General features: G+C 40.1%; 1 protein-coding gene across 3 annotated transcripts in view; it reads right to left on the bottom strand.

The window, feature by feature from the left end:
* pof1b (POF1B actin binding protein) overlaps positions 1-19093 on the bottom strand; it is a 35861-nt gene extending 16768 nt beyond the window's left edge. For all 3 annotated transcript variants that reach the window (XM_005725429.2, XM_005725430.2, XM_005725428.2), the window contains exons 1-3: positions 18406-19093; positions 13700-13780; positions 286-554 (exon numbers count right to left, since the gene is read on the bottom strand). In XM_005725429.2, coding sequence (XP_005725486.1) covers positions 286-554; positions 13700-13780; positions 18406-18789 — 734 coding nt within the window. In that variant the 5' untranslated portion in view covers positions 18790-19093. The remainder of the gene's footprint in view (positions 1-285; positions 555-13699; positions 13781-18405) is intronic.
* Between the last annotated feature and the right edge of the window lie 1373 nt (positions 19094-20466).

The following is a 20466-nucleotide window of genomic DNA, read 5'->3' on the forward strand; positions in this document are numbered from 1 at the left end:
CATCGACTAGTTGAGGCGCAAAGCTGCCGTTCTCTAAGCCGAGTTCTGCCAGAGGTTACTTCCTGTTAAGAGGAAGTACTTCCTCCCTATTGTTGCCAAGTGCTTGTTCATAGGGGATGTATTGATTGTTGAGATTTTCCCTCTAATTTTGTGGGGTGTGTAACTTACAATATAAAGCATCTTGAGGTAGCTGTTTTTGTAAATTAGCACCAAATAGATAAAGTAATTTTAATCTTGTGTGTACACTGATGTAGATGTGAACTTAAATGCCTAAAGTTTACTTACTGTCCACGGATCTTGGACACATGCTCGGAGATGTAGGAGTGGATGTCGCAGTTCTTCCTGTAGACATCAGCCAGCAGCTCGCCGAAGTAACGTGTGTCCAGCTTTGTTGGCTCTGGTATCTCCTTCAACTCAGTCCTCACCTCCCTCCTTGAGATCTTCTCTATCACTGGAGGTGGTTTCGACTGTATGACATTAACAATCTCCACCTCCTCCACTTCTACAGCATCCCCTTCCTCCTCTTCCTCCTCCTCTTCTACCTCCAATTCAACCTAGAAGTACCAGGACAGAAACAGATCCATAAGCACTGTGTTTTATCCGAATGACATGATTAAGTCCTTTTTCAGTCTTTTTTCATGGTTAGTTAGCCAAAGGCTCTCGGAAACAGACACTGCATCGTATTCAAGAGAAAGCAGACATTTCTGCAAATCTGGACAGCACACATCAAATCAATCAATGAATAAATAACATTCAGATCAGAAGTAAAGTAAATAAGTCTGTTAGGTAACCTGTTGGTTCTTGCTTTCCTCTCCAGAAAGGTATTTTAAACATTTTTAAAGAAAATCACCAGAAGTGATTTAACACAAATGTAAAGACAGCAGGAAATAAGCCACACAAAGCAATTCAGGACGAGTCAGTATGATGACATGAATCTGTCATCTTTTGTCTGTTTCTCAGCCGATAACTGTAAGGAATGCAATTTTGTGCTTTAAGTAAATTCTCTTCTCAGCTACATGCTGAACACCTGCCAACAGGGATCACGCTTGAAAAGAAATCCTTAGCAGACCGAATCACAGCTGCACTAAACGACATCTTAAACCTTTTTAAAGGTTAAATAAACACATTAAAAATTGCAGCTTATTAAACTGCTGCTTCAAAGGCCCCACTATTCTTGAGAGGACCTTTCTAGGAAGGGTTAAAAGCCAACTACCAGGAGGCTGCACTCTTTTATTTACATAAGGATTACTTAAATATGTGGGGAGACAAGGCTTGGATGGCAGTTTGCATTCCAGTTCATGTCTGAAGCTGATGGGGTTAAGGTCAAGACTGTGCAGGACACTTAAATACTTCTGCAGAATTGTCTTCATGGCTTTATGCGAAGAAGAACCATTGTGTTGAAATGCTGAAGGGGCTTCCCTGACCTGCTGGCCTTCACTACAAATAAAGATCCTATCCAGGCCTGAACCAAAAGTACTGATCAATATTGGACATTTAAAAACAGGTGGCTGAAATCTGCCATGCTGCACTTCCAAACTACACTCAATCAAAGCCAAACACATCTGTCAGCTGCAGCTATGTGCATGTAGCAGCAGAGAATTGCAAAATGCTGGCTGTTAAAAAGCACTTATTCACAGCTCAACCCTCCAGACCTTCAGTGACATCTTACAACAAGACAATCTCATCTCTGAATCTTTTCAGCTGAGGGAAAGTCCCAAGTAATGGCTGTAATTATTTACAGAGGAACAGAGAGACAGAGAGTGACTGAGAGGAAAAAAACACTAAATGGTTTTTCAGGCATGTTTGTGTTTTGCCCATAATTTGAGACATTAATATTTCATTCAAGTTTACACACGAGGAGAAAAAAACTAAGATGAACCAAATGAGTCGATACTGTCATATTAAATCTTTAAACATGTTATTGCTCAAGAGCTATTATGTACATGGACAACCAGTCATTAACATAATAACTGCACTTTGATTTTATATCTAATTTCACTTTCTGTCCACTACAGGAGAGATATGTTTCACTAATACAATATTTGGCAGGTATTTTCACAGGGATACAGATTTTACAGGAATAGTCAAGCTGTAGTTTTTTAACTTTTTCACAATTTTAAAATTCCATCCATCTTCATCCGCTTTATCCGAGGCCGGGTCGCGGGGGCAGCAGCCTAAGCAGAGAAGTCCAGACCTCCCTCTCCCCAGCCACCTCCTCCAGCTTATCCGGAGGAACACCAAGGCGTTCCCAGGCCAACCGAGAGATATAATCTCTCCAGCGTGTCCTGGGTCTGCCCCGGGGCCTCCTCCCGGTGGGACATGCCCGGAACACTTCACCCAGGAGGCGCCCAGGAGGCATCCTTGTCAGATACCCGAACCACCTCAGCTGGCTCCTTTCGATGTGGAGCAGCAGCGGCTCTACTCTGAGCCCCTCCCGGATGGCCGAACTTCTCACCCTCTCTCTAAGGGAGAGGCCAGCCACCCTTCGGAGGAAGCTCATTTCTGCCTCTTGTATCCGCGATCTCGTTCTTTCGGTCACTACCCACAGCTCGTGGCCATAGGTGAGGGGAGGGACGTAGATCGACCGGTAAATTGAGAGCTTCGCTTTTACACTCAGCTCCCTCTTCACCACAACGGAAGAGGGTGAATTTTAAAATTGCTTAGTAAAAAGTAACGTACAGCTGGGGCTCTTTGTTTACAGTTTCAAAGAGCAAACAGGGAGGTGATGTTCCCGTTATTTAAGTTTTGACTTAAAAAATATGAAAACTTAAAACTGTGACGAGTTTTACGTTTTAAAGTTTTAACTTTTTTTCATGCATTAAAACGTAAAACTAAAACTAGACTGAACTGTCTGACATGTTTTTAATGTTATAAATCACTAGTTGCACCCTTTCCACCACTGCTTAAAGGCTCAGTATAAACAATTAAATTAATAACACCTTATAAATAACAGTAATAAAACTAATAAAGACTCATCAACAGGCACATACTGTTCAGTTTTTTTCTTTTTTTTACAGTTCACAGGTATAATTCATGCTGACTTTTATGTGAAAAAAGAACCCTACACAGGTTTTTACTGTCAGTGTGATCGTGTTATTGCCTGACTCTGAGCACAGTATGTACTAGCAGGTTTTTTTAAGGCCTACCTGTGACTTGGGTGCACAGAAGTTGCAATGAGTGTGATGTCATGGTTTTGCAATGTACATCTGTGAGAATGCCAGCATCAACATAAAGAGTCTGGCACCACAGCTGAAACAATTCCTATTCCTGCTTATGCATTCTGTTAGTACAGAACGAGTACTTTTTACTTTTGGTACTTTAAAGTACATTCCACTACTAACGCTCCAGTTCTTACTTAAAAGGTATTTTTACGTGTTGAATTCTACTTATGGCACTTTTAAACTCAGGTATTTAAACACAGCAATTTGGCCAATTTGACGACCAACACTGGCGATAACACTGAAAATCACGGCATTAAAGCTGCAAAAACAGCTACTTTATTATGTTCTAGGACTTTTTTAAAGAGTTCTCTGCATTTATTTATTTAAAAACACCTGCGTGAATGATCTTTCCGGAATGGTAAACTCAGAAATTTCTTTTTAAAACTAAATACGTTGGACTAAACAAAGATAAGGATAAGATAAGATATTTCTTCCTACACATCCAAACCGTGGCTGAGCAAAGTGGTTCAGCCAGATTCCACACAAGCTCGAGGGAAGATCACAAGCTGGAATTTCCCACCAAGTGAAGTTCAAAGCATTGTGCCATTGGAGAGTCAGCAGGTCCTGCACAGAGCACTACAGGTGCAGCTTCTTTCACCACTGTCAGAGAGGTGTTTATTCACTAATACTGTGTTGCACAGTGCTAAAGAGAAAGGTGTTTTAAAATGTTTTGCTCATAAAAGAGACATACACAAGACTACAAACAAAAGAACTCTGCAGGATTTTTCTATAATTCATGCAAAAAATAGTTTTTTCCCTCCACACGATTAAACACTGCACACATACACAAAGACGTTACTGCAAGGTTGTGTCAACAGATTACATCATAATTTACAGCTTTTACTGATGAACTAGTATTTCAGCATATAAGGTACATAAACACTACCAGTGGGAACCTTCCTTTATGCATGGCTCATATAATAAACTGCTGTGTAAGTCCTATCAGGAAACAGTGGCACAGGAGGTGAGCGTTACTATTGTTAAAATAAGGGTCAAGGAAATTCCAGAGAAGGGAAGAAAAACACATGTAGTGAAGCTGTTTAAATGCCTGAAAGATAGCAACAAGCTCAGGTAACTTCTCACAAGCTCTGGGAAGCCAGAAATGCAAGACAATCGCTTACCTGTGTGAGACAAGCCTGACTAAACCAAAAAAACTGCTGAAGTTTCAAAACTTTAATCCCTCAACAGAAAGAAAGGCTTATCTCAATGTTATCTTTAATTTTTGCAAAGTGAAAATATAAACATCCCTCTAATCCTGAAAAAACCCACAGTAAGTTTCATGCGCATGATCTGTGTTACGTACTAAGTTAAGTCTCCCACCTGTTAGTATATTTTATTTGTACCTATTTTATTTTATTATTTTATTTACTTGTATTTATTTGGTTTCTGTGAAGCACTTTGGCCTACATCTGGTTTTTAAATGTGCTATATAAATAAAATTGTATTGTATTATGAGATGTGAGGCACAACAGACAATGAAAGCAGCACAAAAGCATGATAAACAGTAAGTAAAATGCACGTTTTTATATAATAAATCACACAAAGAGCGATTTTGTTTATTAAAACAGGTCCAGCTCTCACAGAGGAAGAAAAAACAAGCGACTCAGATGACGCACAACTCTGGTATTTGACAGGCTGTAAATCCTATCTAGACACTGTGAAACCTCGAGGTTGGTTAATGATCCCACACAGAGCTCAAAGGTCACAGCAGTGCCAAAGACTGGCACTACTTTCTCCTGTTTCTAATTCTTAAACAGTAAGAGAGAAATGGGAAACAAAAGGAATGAGGCGGCTACACAAAAACTATAACAGCGTGGAGGTGGGAGTGTCTGCAGAGAAAAGGAGTGTAGAAATGACTGACGGGCAGATCACTCTGGACACAAACACGACTCTAAAACAAGCCGCTTGCTATCAGCAGACATGCTGGTAATGGCATGTAATCTATATAATATTATTCGTTTTCACAGGTTAGAGTCAAAAGTGTAAATATCCTCCTTTTTTTAATAAACTATATTCCACAGCTACACTCACCAGTCCCATTTAAAGTGACTTAAATGAGTTGATCTGTGATCTCTTTTATCTGTAAACATGCACCTACAGCTTGGTGGCAATAAAATCTCTCACAATGCACGACAGACGACTGGTATGAATGTCACGGTGGATCCACACACTAATTCAACAGTCTTTTAAAGCCACTTCCCACACGTCTTAGATTAAAAAAACCAAAAAAACAAACGGATATCAAAAAGATATAAAACTGCAACAAAATCTTCAAATTGCATACATTTATATAGCTACTCAAAAATAATACCAGTCAGTATGTCACTACAGGTTAATGCAAATAATCATTAGTTACAGCCTTTCAGCAGTATGAGGGTAATTGCGTTTCATGTTTACCATCTCAAATGGTTGAGGTGCTCCAGGTTGATTTTCTTCTTCTTAACTGGAGATAAGATTGTTTTTACCTGTGATAAGAAATCAGGTATTTTAAGTAAACGTGGTTAAAAAAAAGTTGAAAAAGCAGCAGCTTCCTGTTTTGAATGCAAACAAAACTCTTTCAGCCTTCAGTAGCTGACTGTCACGGGCTATGAATGGAGCTTCCACAAAGAGCAGTAACTCAATACATCATCACCTCACTTCTTCACCACGGCAGGCCTTCTGGTCAATGTGTGTGTGTGTGTGCAGGTCAGTGCATGAGCCACACAGGCTCTCAGAAGCCTGAGTGACTGAGAAACACTAGAGATTGTTACTGGAGAGAGAAGAGTCACGTTACCACACAAGCCTCTTTGTGTGAGTCTCTGTGAGCGTCTTTGTGTGTGCATACTGAAGAAAAAATCCTTATCACGCATTTGTGTGTGCATGACTCAGTCTGTCTTTTTAAGACTTTTTAAATTATTTAATTAAAAAATAATTTAAATTATTATGAATTATTGAGCCAGGAACAGTCAGAAGCCGCATTAAAATGGGGAACTGAGGTGAAGGTGGGTTGCAAAGCTGCTTGCACATAGCCATCTACTGTTGGCAGACTGAAACAGCCTAAACTGAACTTCCTATTGAGACTCATAAGTTTCTGCTGAGCAATCGGCCATCATGTGAACGGCAGAGACACCTGCTGATCTGTCGACATCTTGGCAAGCCCGAACAAACATTAAATTAAATTTTTAAAGACATCAGACGTGTAAAATCCTTCATTCACAAAAGTGAGACACGAGACATTTTAATCTTGTTAAAAATAAACATTCAAATGGGATATTATTACAATAGAGTTTAATGCTGTTTTAAGCCAGACCTTTAGTTCACAGTTTTGTCCACAGTTTTCAGATTCCCTCAGTAGGAAATAAATAACTCCTACACTGGAAGCCACCGAGTAAAACTAAAACAGGAACTCAACAGGATGCATTGAACAGGTGGGATATTTGTTAGCTGGCAACACTGCATGTGTTGGGTTTCCAATTATAGTGCAGGGGCTTCTGTGATTATGACTATTAAGTTTGACCTTTAACAGGTACAGACTGTGTTACCTTAATGATTAGATGCTTGGATGAACCACAGTTTTGTAGCTCAGCAACAGCACTGACATATAGTGCATGCTCGTGAAGATGGATTCAGTCACTGAAAACAAAAAAGGCCAGCCAAACCACAGTTTGTCTTGAAGGCAAGACGGATTCACATGTGATAGTGATATCCTACAAGAATCCAGCTACACCAGAAAGTATTATTTACACAACGTGTACATCAAATAATGACTATATTTACAAAAACATCTCTGGGCTTTTGGATATGAAGAGGGCAAAAGCTGGGGCTCACTCTGAACAGATCACCAGTCTGTATTTCTCTCATTTATGTGCCTTCAATAAATTGTGAGAAAAAAAGACAACAAGCATGAATGAGATCAACATAGCTGTGCCGGCTTTTTGAACTACAATTGATAAATGACTTTTAATCTGCTAATTTAATGGCAGTTCAACTTTCAAAACAAAAATGTATAATCCATTAGCTTCAAAGAAAAAAATAAAACATGACACTGACAACGAAAAAATTTGAAAACTTGAACTTGACTATGAAGTCAACTCAACTGAAAACCTCACTGACGCCAAAGCGATTGCAGCATAAGGTTATAACTCTGTGTCTGTGGGTGTTTATCAGCAGAGAAGACTGAGGAGCAGATGGTATACTCATGATAAAAAACATGATGCATTTCAGCTCTTTGAAACTTGCTATGTTTGAAAGGAGTTGACACTGCAGAAAATATGACAGGAAACTCACGTCAGACAGGCTGGATCTGTGTGGATCACCTGTTTGATCAGCTGTTGATCTTTTTAACAAGATAAAAAAGTGGACAGTGATAATTCCTAAGAGATTTCTTAAATTTAAACATTTAAAACATGATATCATCATTCTTGCTTCACCTCAATGTGACTCCCTTCTTCACCATCCTATAATTAGGCTTGAAAACCTCACATACCACACAGCTGTGAGAAAAACCCTCTAAGGAAGCATCGGCGCATAAACCTTCAGAAACCTTCAGCTCAAACACAGCTAATCACATTCACAGAAGATAGTCGTAAAGACTGCATCCTCCACACCAAACATGTCTGTCAACAACCATCCTGCTTAATTACCCATGAACCTGTAGTTTTTCATTTGGCAGAGAATTTTTGTCAGAGCACGAAATACTTCAGGGAATCCTTGAAATCTGATTCTTTACACGGCATCAGAGATGTAGAAGTTTCCATCCATTGTAAAAGACAGAAAAAATGCTGAATGTTGCTTCCACATCAAATATCTTCCTAAGAGAAACTATAAAGCCACACATTAATGCGTTGACCTTTACTATGTGAGAATTTACTATGTGCTTGCTGAATCACAAGTCATTAAATCAGACAGATCTCCTCTTCGGGGTCGTCTCTGTGCACCTCTGCACCCGTTCTAGCCCTGCTGCTATTTTTAAATCACTCCATGCAAGCACATGAAAAATTCACAGGAAGGCAAATCCACAGCCAAATGTTGTCCCTGAGGACTCCACAGTACCGTTCCTTATTAACGGTCTGGTCCTGTGGGACACATGTAAAAACCCTCCTCGTCCTTCTACTGACACATAAAGGTTGAGACAGTTTGACAAATATGTTACATTTGAGGTTCAAAGTTAAAACAATTACGACATTCCTTCCCAACATTCATCCAAGTCAGAACAGGAGTTCCTTGGAGCTAATCTGCCCTAAGATGACCTTTGAGATGGAGTCTCCAAACCTTAAGATCCCTCCCCTGTTATTCTAAGCTCATATCTGTTTATTTTGGACAACTGTTTTTCTTCTTCATTTTTTCTTTATTTTGTTAAAAAACTGATTGCAACATCTTCTGGCATATAAGCATTAATTCATGAAGAAAAAATCAGAGTAATTATGAAAACATTCTTTAGCTGCACCCCCTGTTCTCGTTCGTCAGAGAACCGTGTTATGCTCTAAAACTTGCTCCGTGCAGGTAATCCAAGTGCTTTCACACAAAAGTGGGAAAACATGAACCTGGCAGGGTGAATGAACAGGCCAAAGCTACTGCCACACAGACAAAAGCCCTCCTGTTTAATAAAAATGAATACTATCCTCAAGCAACAAGATTTCGCTTCACATAAAGCAAGAAACACATGTGCAGACATGCTTTTTACTATACCTTGCAAAAGCTGGGGCCTTCATGTAACACATGAATCTGCTGCCATGTGAAATTTGCGTTTCATTGCACCAGATGTCACAGTCAAACCCGCTCCCAGGTCATAAATATGCTAATATATACAATTTTAACTTCAGCCTGTACAGACCTGCAACTGTAAACTTTCATTTGCATGCAAAGCAGTGGCGCGGTGTAGAGTGTCCTACGGTCACTGCACGCTGATTGGCTCTGTGACAGCAGCATTTTAGGTAGTGATGCATTTTAGAGAAGCGTCCCTTGCGTGCCTGTGGAAGTCTGTTTATGTTGTGTGTGTGTGAGAGAGAGAATAGGTTAAATGTTTTTTTTCACTGTGGGTAACATTTTCAAAACTGGTCCGGCAACTTTTTTCTCCTTTGATCTTCCCGTGTTTATCGCTAGAATTTAAGCCGAGACTTGGCTGGTGACAAACATGATGTAGGTCACAGCGGTAATGGTTACCTGGTCAGTGCAAAGGAAGCGCTATATTCATTTTCTTCTCTGTAGGCGCCTGATACAAGTCAGATCTACAAAACAGAGTTTGATCTTGAGAAGATTCAGTTATGCCACACCTTCCATTCAGGGTTAACTGATACTCTTTGTTAATCAGTCGCGTCGTGTTGCTTTTGGAAACATTTTATCTGCTGCTGTCACACACTGTACAGCCTATGAAACATGACTTCATTCAAACCAAAACAAAAATGTGAACAGCCTCCAAAAAGAGTAGCTGGGACTCTCTATCAGATCATTTAGAACTGAAGAAGCCTTTTGGATGAGAGGTGAAACACACAAGTCCAGTTCTCTTCATTTCAAGCGCTCAACGATTACCTGGATGATGTAGAACCTACACAGATGTGAGGCAGTTACCTCACATCTGTTAGAATCTACCAGATGTGAGGTAACCGCCTGTGCATCTAACAGTTAGATCATAGTATTTAAATGTATATATGTTACCTTACCCTAAAGTAAAAGCCCTTAACAGCTCTTTGTATCGTGCTTTAAGCGTGCATATTTCTATTGTATAGATGGGCATTTTAACAAGATTGATGTGCCTTTGGAGTCAGCCTGCAGAACTGCAGTTTCTAGCAGGTATGCATTGGCTTCACTTTTCAGGCCTGGAGGTTGCAGCTCATGGGTGAATTTCCCTTTACGCTTCAGATTCTACCTCTTATCCACACTGTGCAGCCTCATTGCACTATGGCTGATGATGAATATGGAAAAAGGTGAGAGGTAAATGACCAGTCTGCCAATTAGCATCTGCATTTGCATCTAATAACCAATCCCCACCGCTCTCAAGTGCTCAGGGAATGTCTTTCAGTCCTCAGATAACAAAGGTCAAAAGGCCTCTGTGACATTCAACAGCACTCCAGCCGTCTCTGCACACTACAAGAATCCATCATGTTTTGGGTTTTGTTTTCTGAACTTGTTCCCCTCCCACGGAGATGGACAATTTTAGCCCTCCAATCTTTCCGGCCTCACCGGTGGGTCCGTGTTCATTACAAACATGCTGTGTGTTGAGAAATGTTTTAGTCAAATTTCCAAGAATGTGTCACACAGTAAGAGTGGCGTTTGTGCTCAAAGTGGCTTCAAATGACTTCAAAAAATGTTAAAAATGAAAACCATCATTAAAGTCAGGAGCAGACTGACAGACATTTCTTTTTCTGAGAAAAAAAAAAGTCAGGTCAACCACAATTTGCTTCATGTCACTTTATCCTCACTAAAAATGAAATCATCAAGAAAGAATTCTTCAAGCAGGTCAAGAAAAGCTGATTAGTAATAAGTTGTCACTGACGAGCTGACGGGAAAGAACGCTGCGAGCAAGTTGGAGCGAAAGCAGATTAGAGGCAGGGGTAACTCCAGGACACTCTGCAGATGGTTGATGTACGAGCAAAGACTGTGATTACGAAGTTTTACCTTTTCATATCAAACCGTTTTATTCTAAGATTAAGTGAAAAGAAATGAAGAAAAAGACAAAAATGCCAAAGAAGACATAGAAAAAGATGAAAAAGTCATAAAAGCAAAGAAAGAACACAGGAAGTAAGTCAGTTTGACCAGACGGGCTTCACCGATGCTGATAAAAAGTGGCTTGTGATATTTTCATCAGACTATCAAAACATGCAAATGACAATGCTGTAAGCTTATAAGGCAATGTAGCTACCTATAATCAGGCTGGTACAATATTTGTTGAATTGCAAAGTTTTACAGCATTGGAATAGTTAACTAGGGTTTCATTTACACAAGCCATTTCTTTTTTATCAAGTGGTCAAATCAGCTTTACCTTCACAATAAACAAGTCAAAGGTCATAAAAGTGGAAATATGTCAGTGATGAAGTATTACATAACTGTGGACTGGCTGATTAATTTGTTAGTGGACTTAACAGACTTAACAGTGTGTTTAGATACACAGGATTTTCTTCGGCTGTGCCAAGAAAAAATGCCACACCAGCTCGATAAATCAAAGATCCTCCCTCCTGTAACAACAGCCATATACATGACACTGCAGGTTCAAATCAAAAGAATGCATCCACCTACAGCAAAGGCCTCTGGGAAGTGGCCAGACACACCTCAATTTTCACACCCACCCAGCATGGTTTGTCAATGTTGTGACCGTTTCTGGTCCTGTGATTACGAACAAAGTGCTCTGGTAACAGTGTGACTGCAAAGCAGGGCGTTGCTGCCTGCACAGAAAGCATGCATGTGCAATGAGTTGCCCCTGGCTGAATTCATTTTAAAACAAAACCAGATAAAAAACAGAAAACACTTGCTATGCTACTGTACTTTGATGAACTAGTGTTCCCATGTTGAGACTGATGGGTGTGTCCCTGCCTAACTGACAGACGAACTCCACACCCCTTCTGCATTTTTCCGTCTTTTTCAATTTTCATGTTGAAGAAACAGCTTTGACTTCAAAGTGTCTGTAACTACAGACAGAAACCAACAATTGCTGTATCAAAAATATTGGACTATGATCAGATTTTTCTGTGTTCAGATTATCAAATTCATAATTTGATTCATAACAAGTTGAAGTCTTGTCTTTTGGGTTTAAATTTTGATTGATTGATTTTTTTGTTGCATCAGTGCTGATGCTCAGGTACAAGCAAACAGTCTTTCGGTGATTAGACATCAATGTGCAGCATGTTTCTAACCACACAACTAATGTACATGTTTAAATATTCGCTGAAATGCGGCAGAAACAAAAGATAGATTTAAACGTTTTAACTGTCCAGTCACTCTCTGCCTCACAACTTCACATTTATGTTGAATTACTGTTGATTTAATTTGTATATAACTGTAATGCAGTCCATCCTTTGCATTTACATGTCAAACACAGTTTGGGGGTTTCCTTGCTCTTGAATGCTTGCGGCGTGAACCTGTTGAACTAGACTGTGGTGTGGTGCAAAACCTCTTCTCTCTAAGTTTTTCTTTTTAATCTTGAAATGACACTGTCATATAATGGACCCACCTCTGACTTGTTATAACAAGCTACAGTCTCATTTGCCTAATGATGTGTTCATCACTGACATGAAATGTCTGTTGGTGGAGTTTCGACCTGTATTCCTATTGCTGCTGACTTTTTTCAAATATTATTCTTATCATTATTTGCACTTTTCGTTCATCTTAACACCATGAAACAAACTAAATATACTTTAAATAGATTTGAAGCTTGTGCTCTTGTAGCTTTAAAATCAGTGATGAGTAGGGATGGGTATCGAAAACTGGTTCTTGTTGAGAACCGGTTCCCACTGTTCCAATTCCTTGGAATTGTTTGCCATTTTTGCAAACGATTCCCTTATCGATTCCAGTCGCCCCGAATGACGTCACCACGTTGCGGAGCGTCATTTACATGGCAGGAAACATGTCGCTAAGCGGCTCAAAGGCTCAAAAGTTTGGTTATACTTTACGAGAACGGATGACAACAGGGCAACTTGCAATACTTGCAAAGTAGATATTTCATTTAAGGGAGGAAACACTACGAATATGCAAACGCATTTGCTCACAAAACACACAATGACCTTAAATGAATGTCGTGTTTTTAATTCGCTCCAGACTCGTGAAATCCAACCCAGCAGCAGCGGTAACGTTTGCACGTCCTCTCCCGTTAATGCGGCAGGTAAATAATCAACTAACAGTGCATATTATGTTAGCGCGATCTGCCTTATTACAAAACCTGCCATTACTGTGCATTTAGTCTGGCTCAGATGCTGGCAGTTCTCGCTGCAGTCTACCGGTAGCGTCTCCTTTCAGGCCAGGATAGACGAATGTCACCGAGCAGTGACTCAGTTTGTGGTCAAAGGCTGCCACAGCAGATGCCCTCGATTTTCGGTAAGTGAATGTGTTTAATTGTAGGCAGGACATTACTGGATATTCTTGTGTAATTGCTACAGAATAATTTATGTTATACTTTGTTATTGCTACAGAAGAATATTTATTTTATTATTTTACATTTACAATTTTTTTCCTGGGGACCCTGTGACACCCATTGAAGAGCCGTAGGCTGTGGATCTCTTAAGATCTCACAGTTGGGTTTGTAAGGCCATGTTACCTCTAAATTTCTATCTTGTTCAAAGAGAAGATATAAAACAAAGTTCTAAGCTAATCGACCTTAGTGTTCTCCTTTTTTTAAAAAAGAATCGATAAAGAATCGAATCGTTAAACAGAATCGTAAATGGAATCGGAATCGTGAAAAACCCATCCCTGGTGATGAGCTAATGCTTAGGCAGTACAGAGACTTCTGCTTTATAGAGCATTTTGTACCCATTAAGGAGGCTTTTGTGACTGGGTGAATGTGAGGTCCTTACCTCCTCCTCAACACTTGTCGCAGGGCTCTTGATAGGACTGGTTGAATGGCTGAACACAGATGAAGACTTCCTGCTGGTGCTCTGAAACAGTTGGCAAAAGAGGGAGAGAAGAAAGAAGAGACTGTCAGACATAAAGAGAGCTACAAGAGACCTCAGTCCTTGGGACACCCATAAAACCCATTGAACCCCATCAAAATAATCATCATTTATCTTATACTGAGCTTTGAGAAGCCCTGTTTGAAACAAGCTGCACCACTCTGTGATGCAATATGAATCCACTAGTAGAAAAAACTGAATCTGAAACTGAGCCATCAGAGCAGTCAGAAGCTGAGGCCCGTTAGTAACATGAATCTTGCTCTGCTAGACCCAAACATGGCCTCACTGTCCTACAACACTCAACCCCATTTTACTTATTCGTTTCCCAGGTTCTTCCTTGTACTCTTCAAATAAATAATTACATGGTATACAAACTCTATGTCCAACATACAGTGTGTTTAAATAAATCTGAATTTGTGATTTTGTATCATGACCTTCAGGATATCCAGTTCGGAGCACTAATAAATAACAGTGCAAAATAAATGGAGCTCATTGGGAAGTTAAGTGCAACTTGGAAAAATTAGAAAGCTTATTATTTCCCATTTGAGGGCGTCTACCCAGCAACAACGTGCCAGAAATTTGAATACAGCTGCTTTAGCCTTGTATGCTTTAGAAATTTTAAAAAAGGGCTTCCTGACATTGTGAGAATTGTTGACACTTGTTTTTTTTTTTCACTCTGAAGGCATTAACAAAACCGAAAATTGAATCCGAGCCAGTAAAAATCAAAATACATTCCAATGAGGCAAACAAGCTGTGAATTAGACAAAAAGCGGTCCATGGGTCATGAGGTTTGCCGCTAAGACACAGTAGAAATCTGAAATGCTCAGCTATTTTTCCCCATGAATCTATTGATAATAAAAGTATACACGGATGCACACGCCAATTAAAAGTTTTGCAATGCTTTAAAAATCTGAAAACAAATCGGTACACCAATACACCAGCGCCAGATGTTGTATTTTAAATGAAACATGCTTTACCCATGAGAATCCCTACTTTGTGGCTCTTATTTTTTCCTTTCTTCCCCACTGAGGCATTGAATTGTGAAATGTTGTGTGCAATTCTCCAGGATGCTCTTGTAAGTTACTCGAATTCCCATTCCTAATCAGTCAGTCCTATTAAAGTGAGACGTCTGGACAGCGAACTGTTTCAAAAAATGATGTTTAACCCTTTATCTACCATGGGCCTGCTAGCAAGCCCATTTTACAAGTCCTCTTTAAATGACTGCAACTTCATTACCGTTTCCAACAGAGACAAAATTAAACAGTTTAAGAAAGAAGGCTGTATGGGAATAATCAGTGTATAATGACAGCACAAGACATTCAGAAGGTATTGTTGTCTGAACACAGACAGAACGAATCCCCTCTGCCTATATTTACTATGTCTGCTTCTATTCCCTTACTTTCCTGAATGATGAGATTTTAATCTTTTTACAATTTTATAGCCAAGATAAAAAATAGGTATTTGAGGCCTTTATGAATCTTGGTCAATAAAGGGTTAACAAACACCTTTGATGATTACTTAAACTATAAACAATGCAAACGAGTGCCAAGAGTAACCTAAAAATGATAAACGGTCAAATACAGCATGTAGTACTACTACATTACTATACTACATGCACAGCCTCCAGTCATTAAGAGCTAACTATAGAGCATGGCAGCTTTTTCTAAAGTGAAAGTCCTGTAAGTTACTGGCACAACAAATCAGCTTCAGCTCCTTCAATAATTAAAAAAACGAAAGACGAAGTTAAACACTCGATCACCAGAGTCTACTTGAGCAGATGTAGATCCCATCAGGTGGAACAATAAATGAGTCTTCAAAAGTCAGGGCATGCCGCCTCAGCAGTCAGACGGGGTGTGGCAGCACTTCTTTATCACACACGGTGTGAGCACTTAGCTTTCAATGCAGTGGCTTAAGCAGCAGAATGAGCCTGAAATTGTAAGTAGCCAAAGTAAAAAAAGACGCAGAGGAAGTTTTTCAATTCTGCTGCACTCGACGCTAGATATATGAAATAAAATCATCATTAAAGAGGCAGATAAAAATGTAGAAAGCTGATATAATTCAAATGTTTTCAGCCTGCAGCAGAAACCTTGTGTAAACCATTGCAGGCACAGAGGCCAACATATTCAGGAAGCAATTACTGGAGCAGGGAAATGTTCGCTGGCAAGACTTTGGGAATTGGAGGACCACACCGGTGTCTCGTAAATCAACAAATGATCAAGGAAGATTAAGATTCAGAGAAATCGGAGCTCAGGCTGAGTGTACTCAGGTGGCAAAACTCAAGAGACCTAGAGCACACTTGGTAGTGATCATGAGGACGTACTGCTAATGATGCCATATCGTATTTTGCCAGCGACCGAGCCTTAAGCTGTTTGTTTTACTGGCAATGGGCCGAGCTGGCAAAAGTTCCTTAATCCTTGAATAAATGTGGGGAGATAATGCAAGACATTTAAAGCACTTTATTCTTACCTCTACTATAGTAGCTTTGTATACTTCACCATTAAAATTATTCATCAGTTAGCCCGTGGCTTCTTCTAATTGGCTTCACCTTACAAACTGATGATTTTAACTACAAGTGGATGGTGCTGCTGTTCTCACAGCCAGAGTCATGTGCCTGAGATGACTATTTTCCTTTCTAACTGACCTCATAAAGAGCTAAGAGCAGAAAAAAGTGCCTTTACCTGAGCATTAATAGGAGCCTGAAGCCTGAACATCTGGGTCATACATTATCTGCCTTTTCAGCACAGCAATAATTTACTGGGTAATCAGTTAAGGAAACTAAATACTGTAATCAGAGTATTTAAATCTAAAGAAAAGACCCCCACCTCAACTACTAACAGTTATTCAACAAGTCTACTAGCCCCCTTCTAGAAGATGTTTTGCAGACACGGTACGACGGCCTCCATGTGTAGCTTCAATGTGAGCGATTGGTTGTGCTCTCTGTGTTTGTATATAATGAACAGAAGTTCTTGCTGTAATGCAAGTAAGTATTTATGTACTCATGCATTTCTTTAAAGACATAAAATAATGTTAAAGAATTTTCGACTAAATGATTTCTGGCATTATTCTGGATATTTACTTTACTCTGCATATTGTTTTTAATCTAATGAAGCGATACACATGACAGATTTTCACTCTGCTAAACCCCACTTAAAAAAATAGCATATGCAGTAGTGATGTGTCGGTCGCGAACGAAACGGCCCTTAGAGCCGGCTCTTTTTAGTGAGCCAAGCCGAAAGATCCAGAATTCCCATCACTAATATGCAGTATAATGGATTGCATTTATATAGCGCTTTTCGGGGCCCTCGAGGCGCTTTACAATTCCACTATTCATTCACTCTCACACTGGTGGAGGCAGCTACAGTTGTAGCCACAGCTGCCCTGGGGCAGACTGACAGAGGCTGCCATATCGCCCCATCGACCCCTCTGGCCATCACCAGTAGGTGATAGGTGACCGAGACTGTCCGAGCCGGGGCTCGAACCCGCAACCTTCCGGTTACAAGACAAACTGCCAACTCTTTGAGCCACGATCGCCCGTATTAAATGGGAAAGGCTCAATTTTATATTTACATAGTAAAAATATAAATTCCTCCTTCATGCCAGCAAATCAGAAAAAGTGTCTTCAACTGCACAAACATCACCTGAGCCTTGAGAAAATTTACAGCACAGTGAGAGAAATGAGAAGCTGATGCCATATTAGGAACATGCTTACATGGCTAATGCTTTCCTGATGGCTGACCCATACTATCTGCACACAGCAGCCTCCCTGCTCTGATAGCTGACTGCAACTTAAACCAATCACCCATCTAAAGATGCTTAACAGCCATGTGTGAGCAGAAACTGATTTATACCAACACAAGATCTAATAGATTGCATCAAAACCACCAAATCTGTACTGATACTCATATGTAGCATTTTATGCTTGTGTTTTTATCTCTAATGTGTAAAACGCTTAGTTTTAGTGAGTGAAATCAGTCAGTACGTAGCCCACTGTACTGTGTTAAATAAATTATTTTGGGGGAAATGCAAACATATAACAGTATAACAGTATGAAAAATGTCTAGTTTATTTATATCTAATGTAAATAACAGAAGATAACCGAATGTGCTTTAGAGACACATTTACATTCCAGGCGTCCAAAGAAAAATACATTTCAAAATACATGAAAAGTTGAAAGGTGTGTTTTGTTGTGTTAACCAATAATGATAGTAATTTAGTGGTCATTAAAATGTCAGATGATTAATTTCAAACACACATGGAAAACAAACACAAGTAATATAAAAGCAGTGGTGGAAAAAAGTACTTTTTATATTAAAAAGAAATCCCTGAAAGTGCTGCCTGAAGATATCTGATTTCTAATGAAGCTTCTGCAAGGATCTCATGTTTTGGAAACTCTCTGTGGTGTTTTGCATCACACCAACAAAGAAGACTTTAATGTGGGTGATTATTGTGGGTATTGCAAATAACATATCTTAAGAAATCTTCATTCTTAGTTGCTGTCAGTAAACCATATTCCTTTTTTGGTTTGCCTCCCAGTATTTCTTAGACTTTTGAACTGACTAAATAATAAGAGTTGTGGGGGGAATACTGGTTGAATGCGCGCATGACCTCACCTCTGTCATGCTGAGATCCTGGTACATGTAGTCGTTTTGGTTGCTGATGCTCAGCTGTTGCATATTCTGCAGGTACATCGGGGACACCACCTGCTGCATCACAGGCTGCTGCATCATAGGCTGCTGCATCAGGACGAAGGACTGCTGCTGCTGCTGCTGCTGCACAGGCACCAGGTACCGCAACGTCCCATAGCTGGCGCCGTTTACCGCGTACGGCACCGCGGACACCTGAGACACCTGAGACATCGGTGTCACCGACGACACGGAGCTCCCGGAGAACACAGGGCTGGGGGAGACAAGCCTTGTAACCATCGGCTCCGGAGAGGCCTGTAGATTCCTGAAGCTGGTCGTCGTCGTGATCGTTTTCTTGTTCATCTGAGACATCTTGATGGATCGGCCCAGAACGTCACAAAACCGACGGAGCGACAGCTGAAGTGGGGAAAACGCACAGCGGGATAAAACAGAGCAGGTCTGTCAGCGCTGGCTGGGCGGAGGAGTCGATCCACCCGAGTTTAACTTCCACCTCTGCCGAGCAAAGTCTGGTCAGAAACGTACTGCTTGGAAAGGAAAACCAAACTCTTGAGGGAGGCGGGCGCTCTACTCCTCTGTATGCAAATCCTGGTGTGCGCGCCACAAAGTGGGAGGCGCAGGGCGAAAACGCTGCTCACGACCTACAAAGTTCAAACTGACTGCGCTTCGTCTCAATGGCCACATAGTTTGTAACCTGTAATAAACGAGTTACCACCACGCCCTGATCTTGGCTGTGCGGGGAATGTGTGCTGCATGCTCCTCCAACACCGCCAAACACTTTACCTGTACACCTGTGCTAAATGCTGAAGAGGTGTTCTCCTTTCATTAATGTGTTGTATGTCAGGTTGGACTTTATATAGGCTGTACCTGAAGAAAATGCAGGTAGCCAGTGAAGTTTGACATTAAAATGATGCAAGTCAGCCGCTAGGCGGAGACAAACACTCACTTATGTTACAGACAAACACTGAACAACTAAAACAATTACACATAATGTAAGTTCAAATGTAAGCACAAGTTTTAGTAAATCAGTGAGTATATATAAACTCATGACAATAAGATGTTGCTTAGTTTTTGTTTATGTGAAATTGGTTGCATAAAATGTTCAGCACTGCTGTAAAATTATATTTGACCAAAGGCAGAGTGTAGAAGTGTTTGCAGTATTATTAGTTTTGTAACAATTTTTTACTCATTAGCTGTGTTTTTATTAACATCTACATAATCACATATTTGAAAAGTGTAACTTTACTTTCTTTTTAAATTTATACAAAAGGAGACTTGATAAAATAAAAATAATAATAACTCTGCAAATTAATCTTTGTAGCATTATTTCTCTTGCCTTTACTCAAAATAACAGATATTTCTTTGCTTCTAGCATTTAAATGCTGGTTAAACAATTTAATAATATAACTCTTTAATAAGATGCATTATCTTGAACCATGCTGTTGCACTCTTTCCTGTAATACTGGGTTGCCACAGCTGATCATCAGGTTATCCCGCCCTATCCCTAGCATCCTCCTGTGCCACACCAACCTTCTGCGTGTCCTCCTTCACTACATCCAACATTCAGCATCCTACATCCAGTGTTTCCTCTGTTCTACCTCTGCACATGTCCAAACCAGCTCAGGCTTGCCTCTCTATCTTTTGTCACCAAACTGCTCTACCTGGGCTGTCCCTCTGATGTATCCACCTTCCCCCTTCAGGTTACTTCCAATGAAAATTCTAACATCTTCACCGCTGCAACCTCCAGCTCGACTTCCTGTCTTCTTCAAAGTGTAAAAACCATTTCCAAACCATCCATCATAGCAATTCTCACTACCATGTTGTAAACCTTTCTTTTCACTGTTGCTGCTGTCTGTCACAAATCATCACTCTCCACACACTCTCTTCTTCACTTCCTCTCCTCTTGTCTCCTTTCTGTTTAACAATATTATTTATTTCATAATGTTTGCCCTTATTTTATTTTTGTTTTTGCTGGCTTACTGAATTAAGACAGTAGCCAATCATCTCCACTTTGGTCTGGTCACACAAGTC

The sequence above is a fragment of the Pundamilia nyererei genome, unplaced genomic scaffold (assembly GCF_000239375.1).
Source record: "Pundamilia nyererei isolate P.nyererei 1_Seehausen unplaced genomic scaffold, PunNye1.0 scaffold00015, whole genome shotgun sequence".
Lineage (NCBI taxonomy): Eukaryota > Metazoa > Chordata > Actinopteri > Cichliformes > Cichlidae > Pundamilia > Pundamilia nyererei.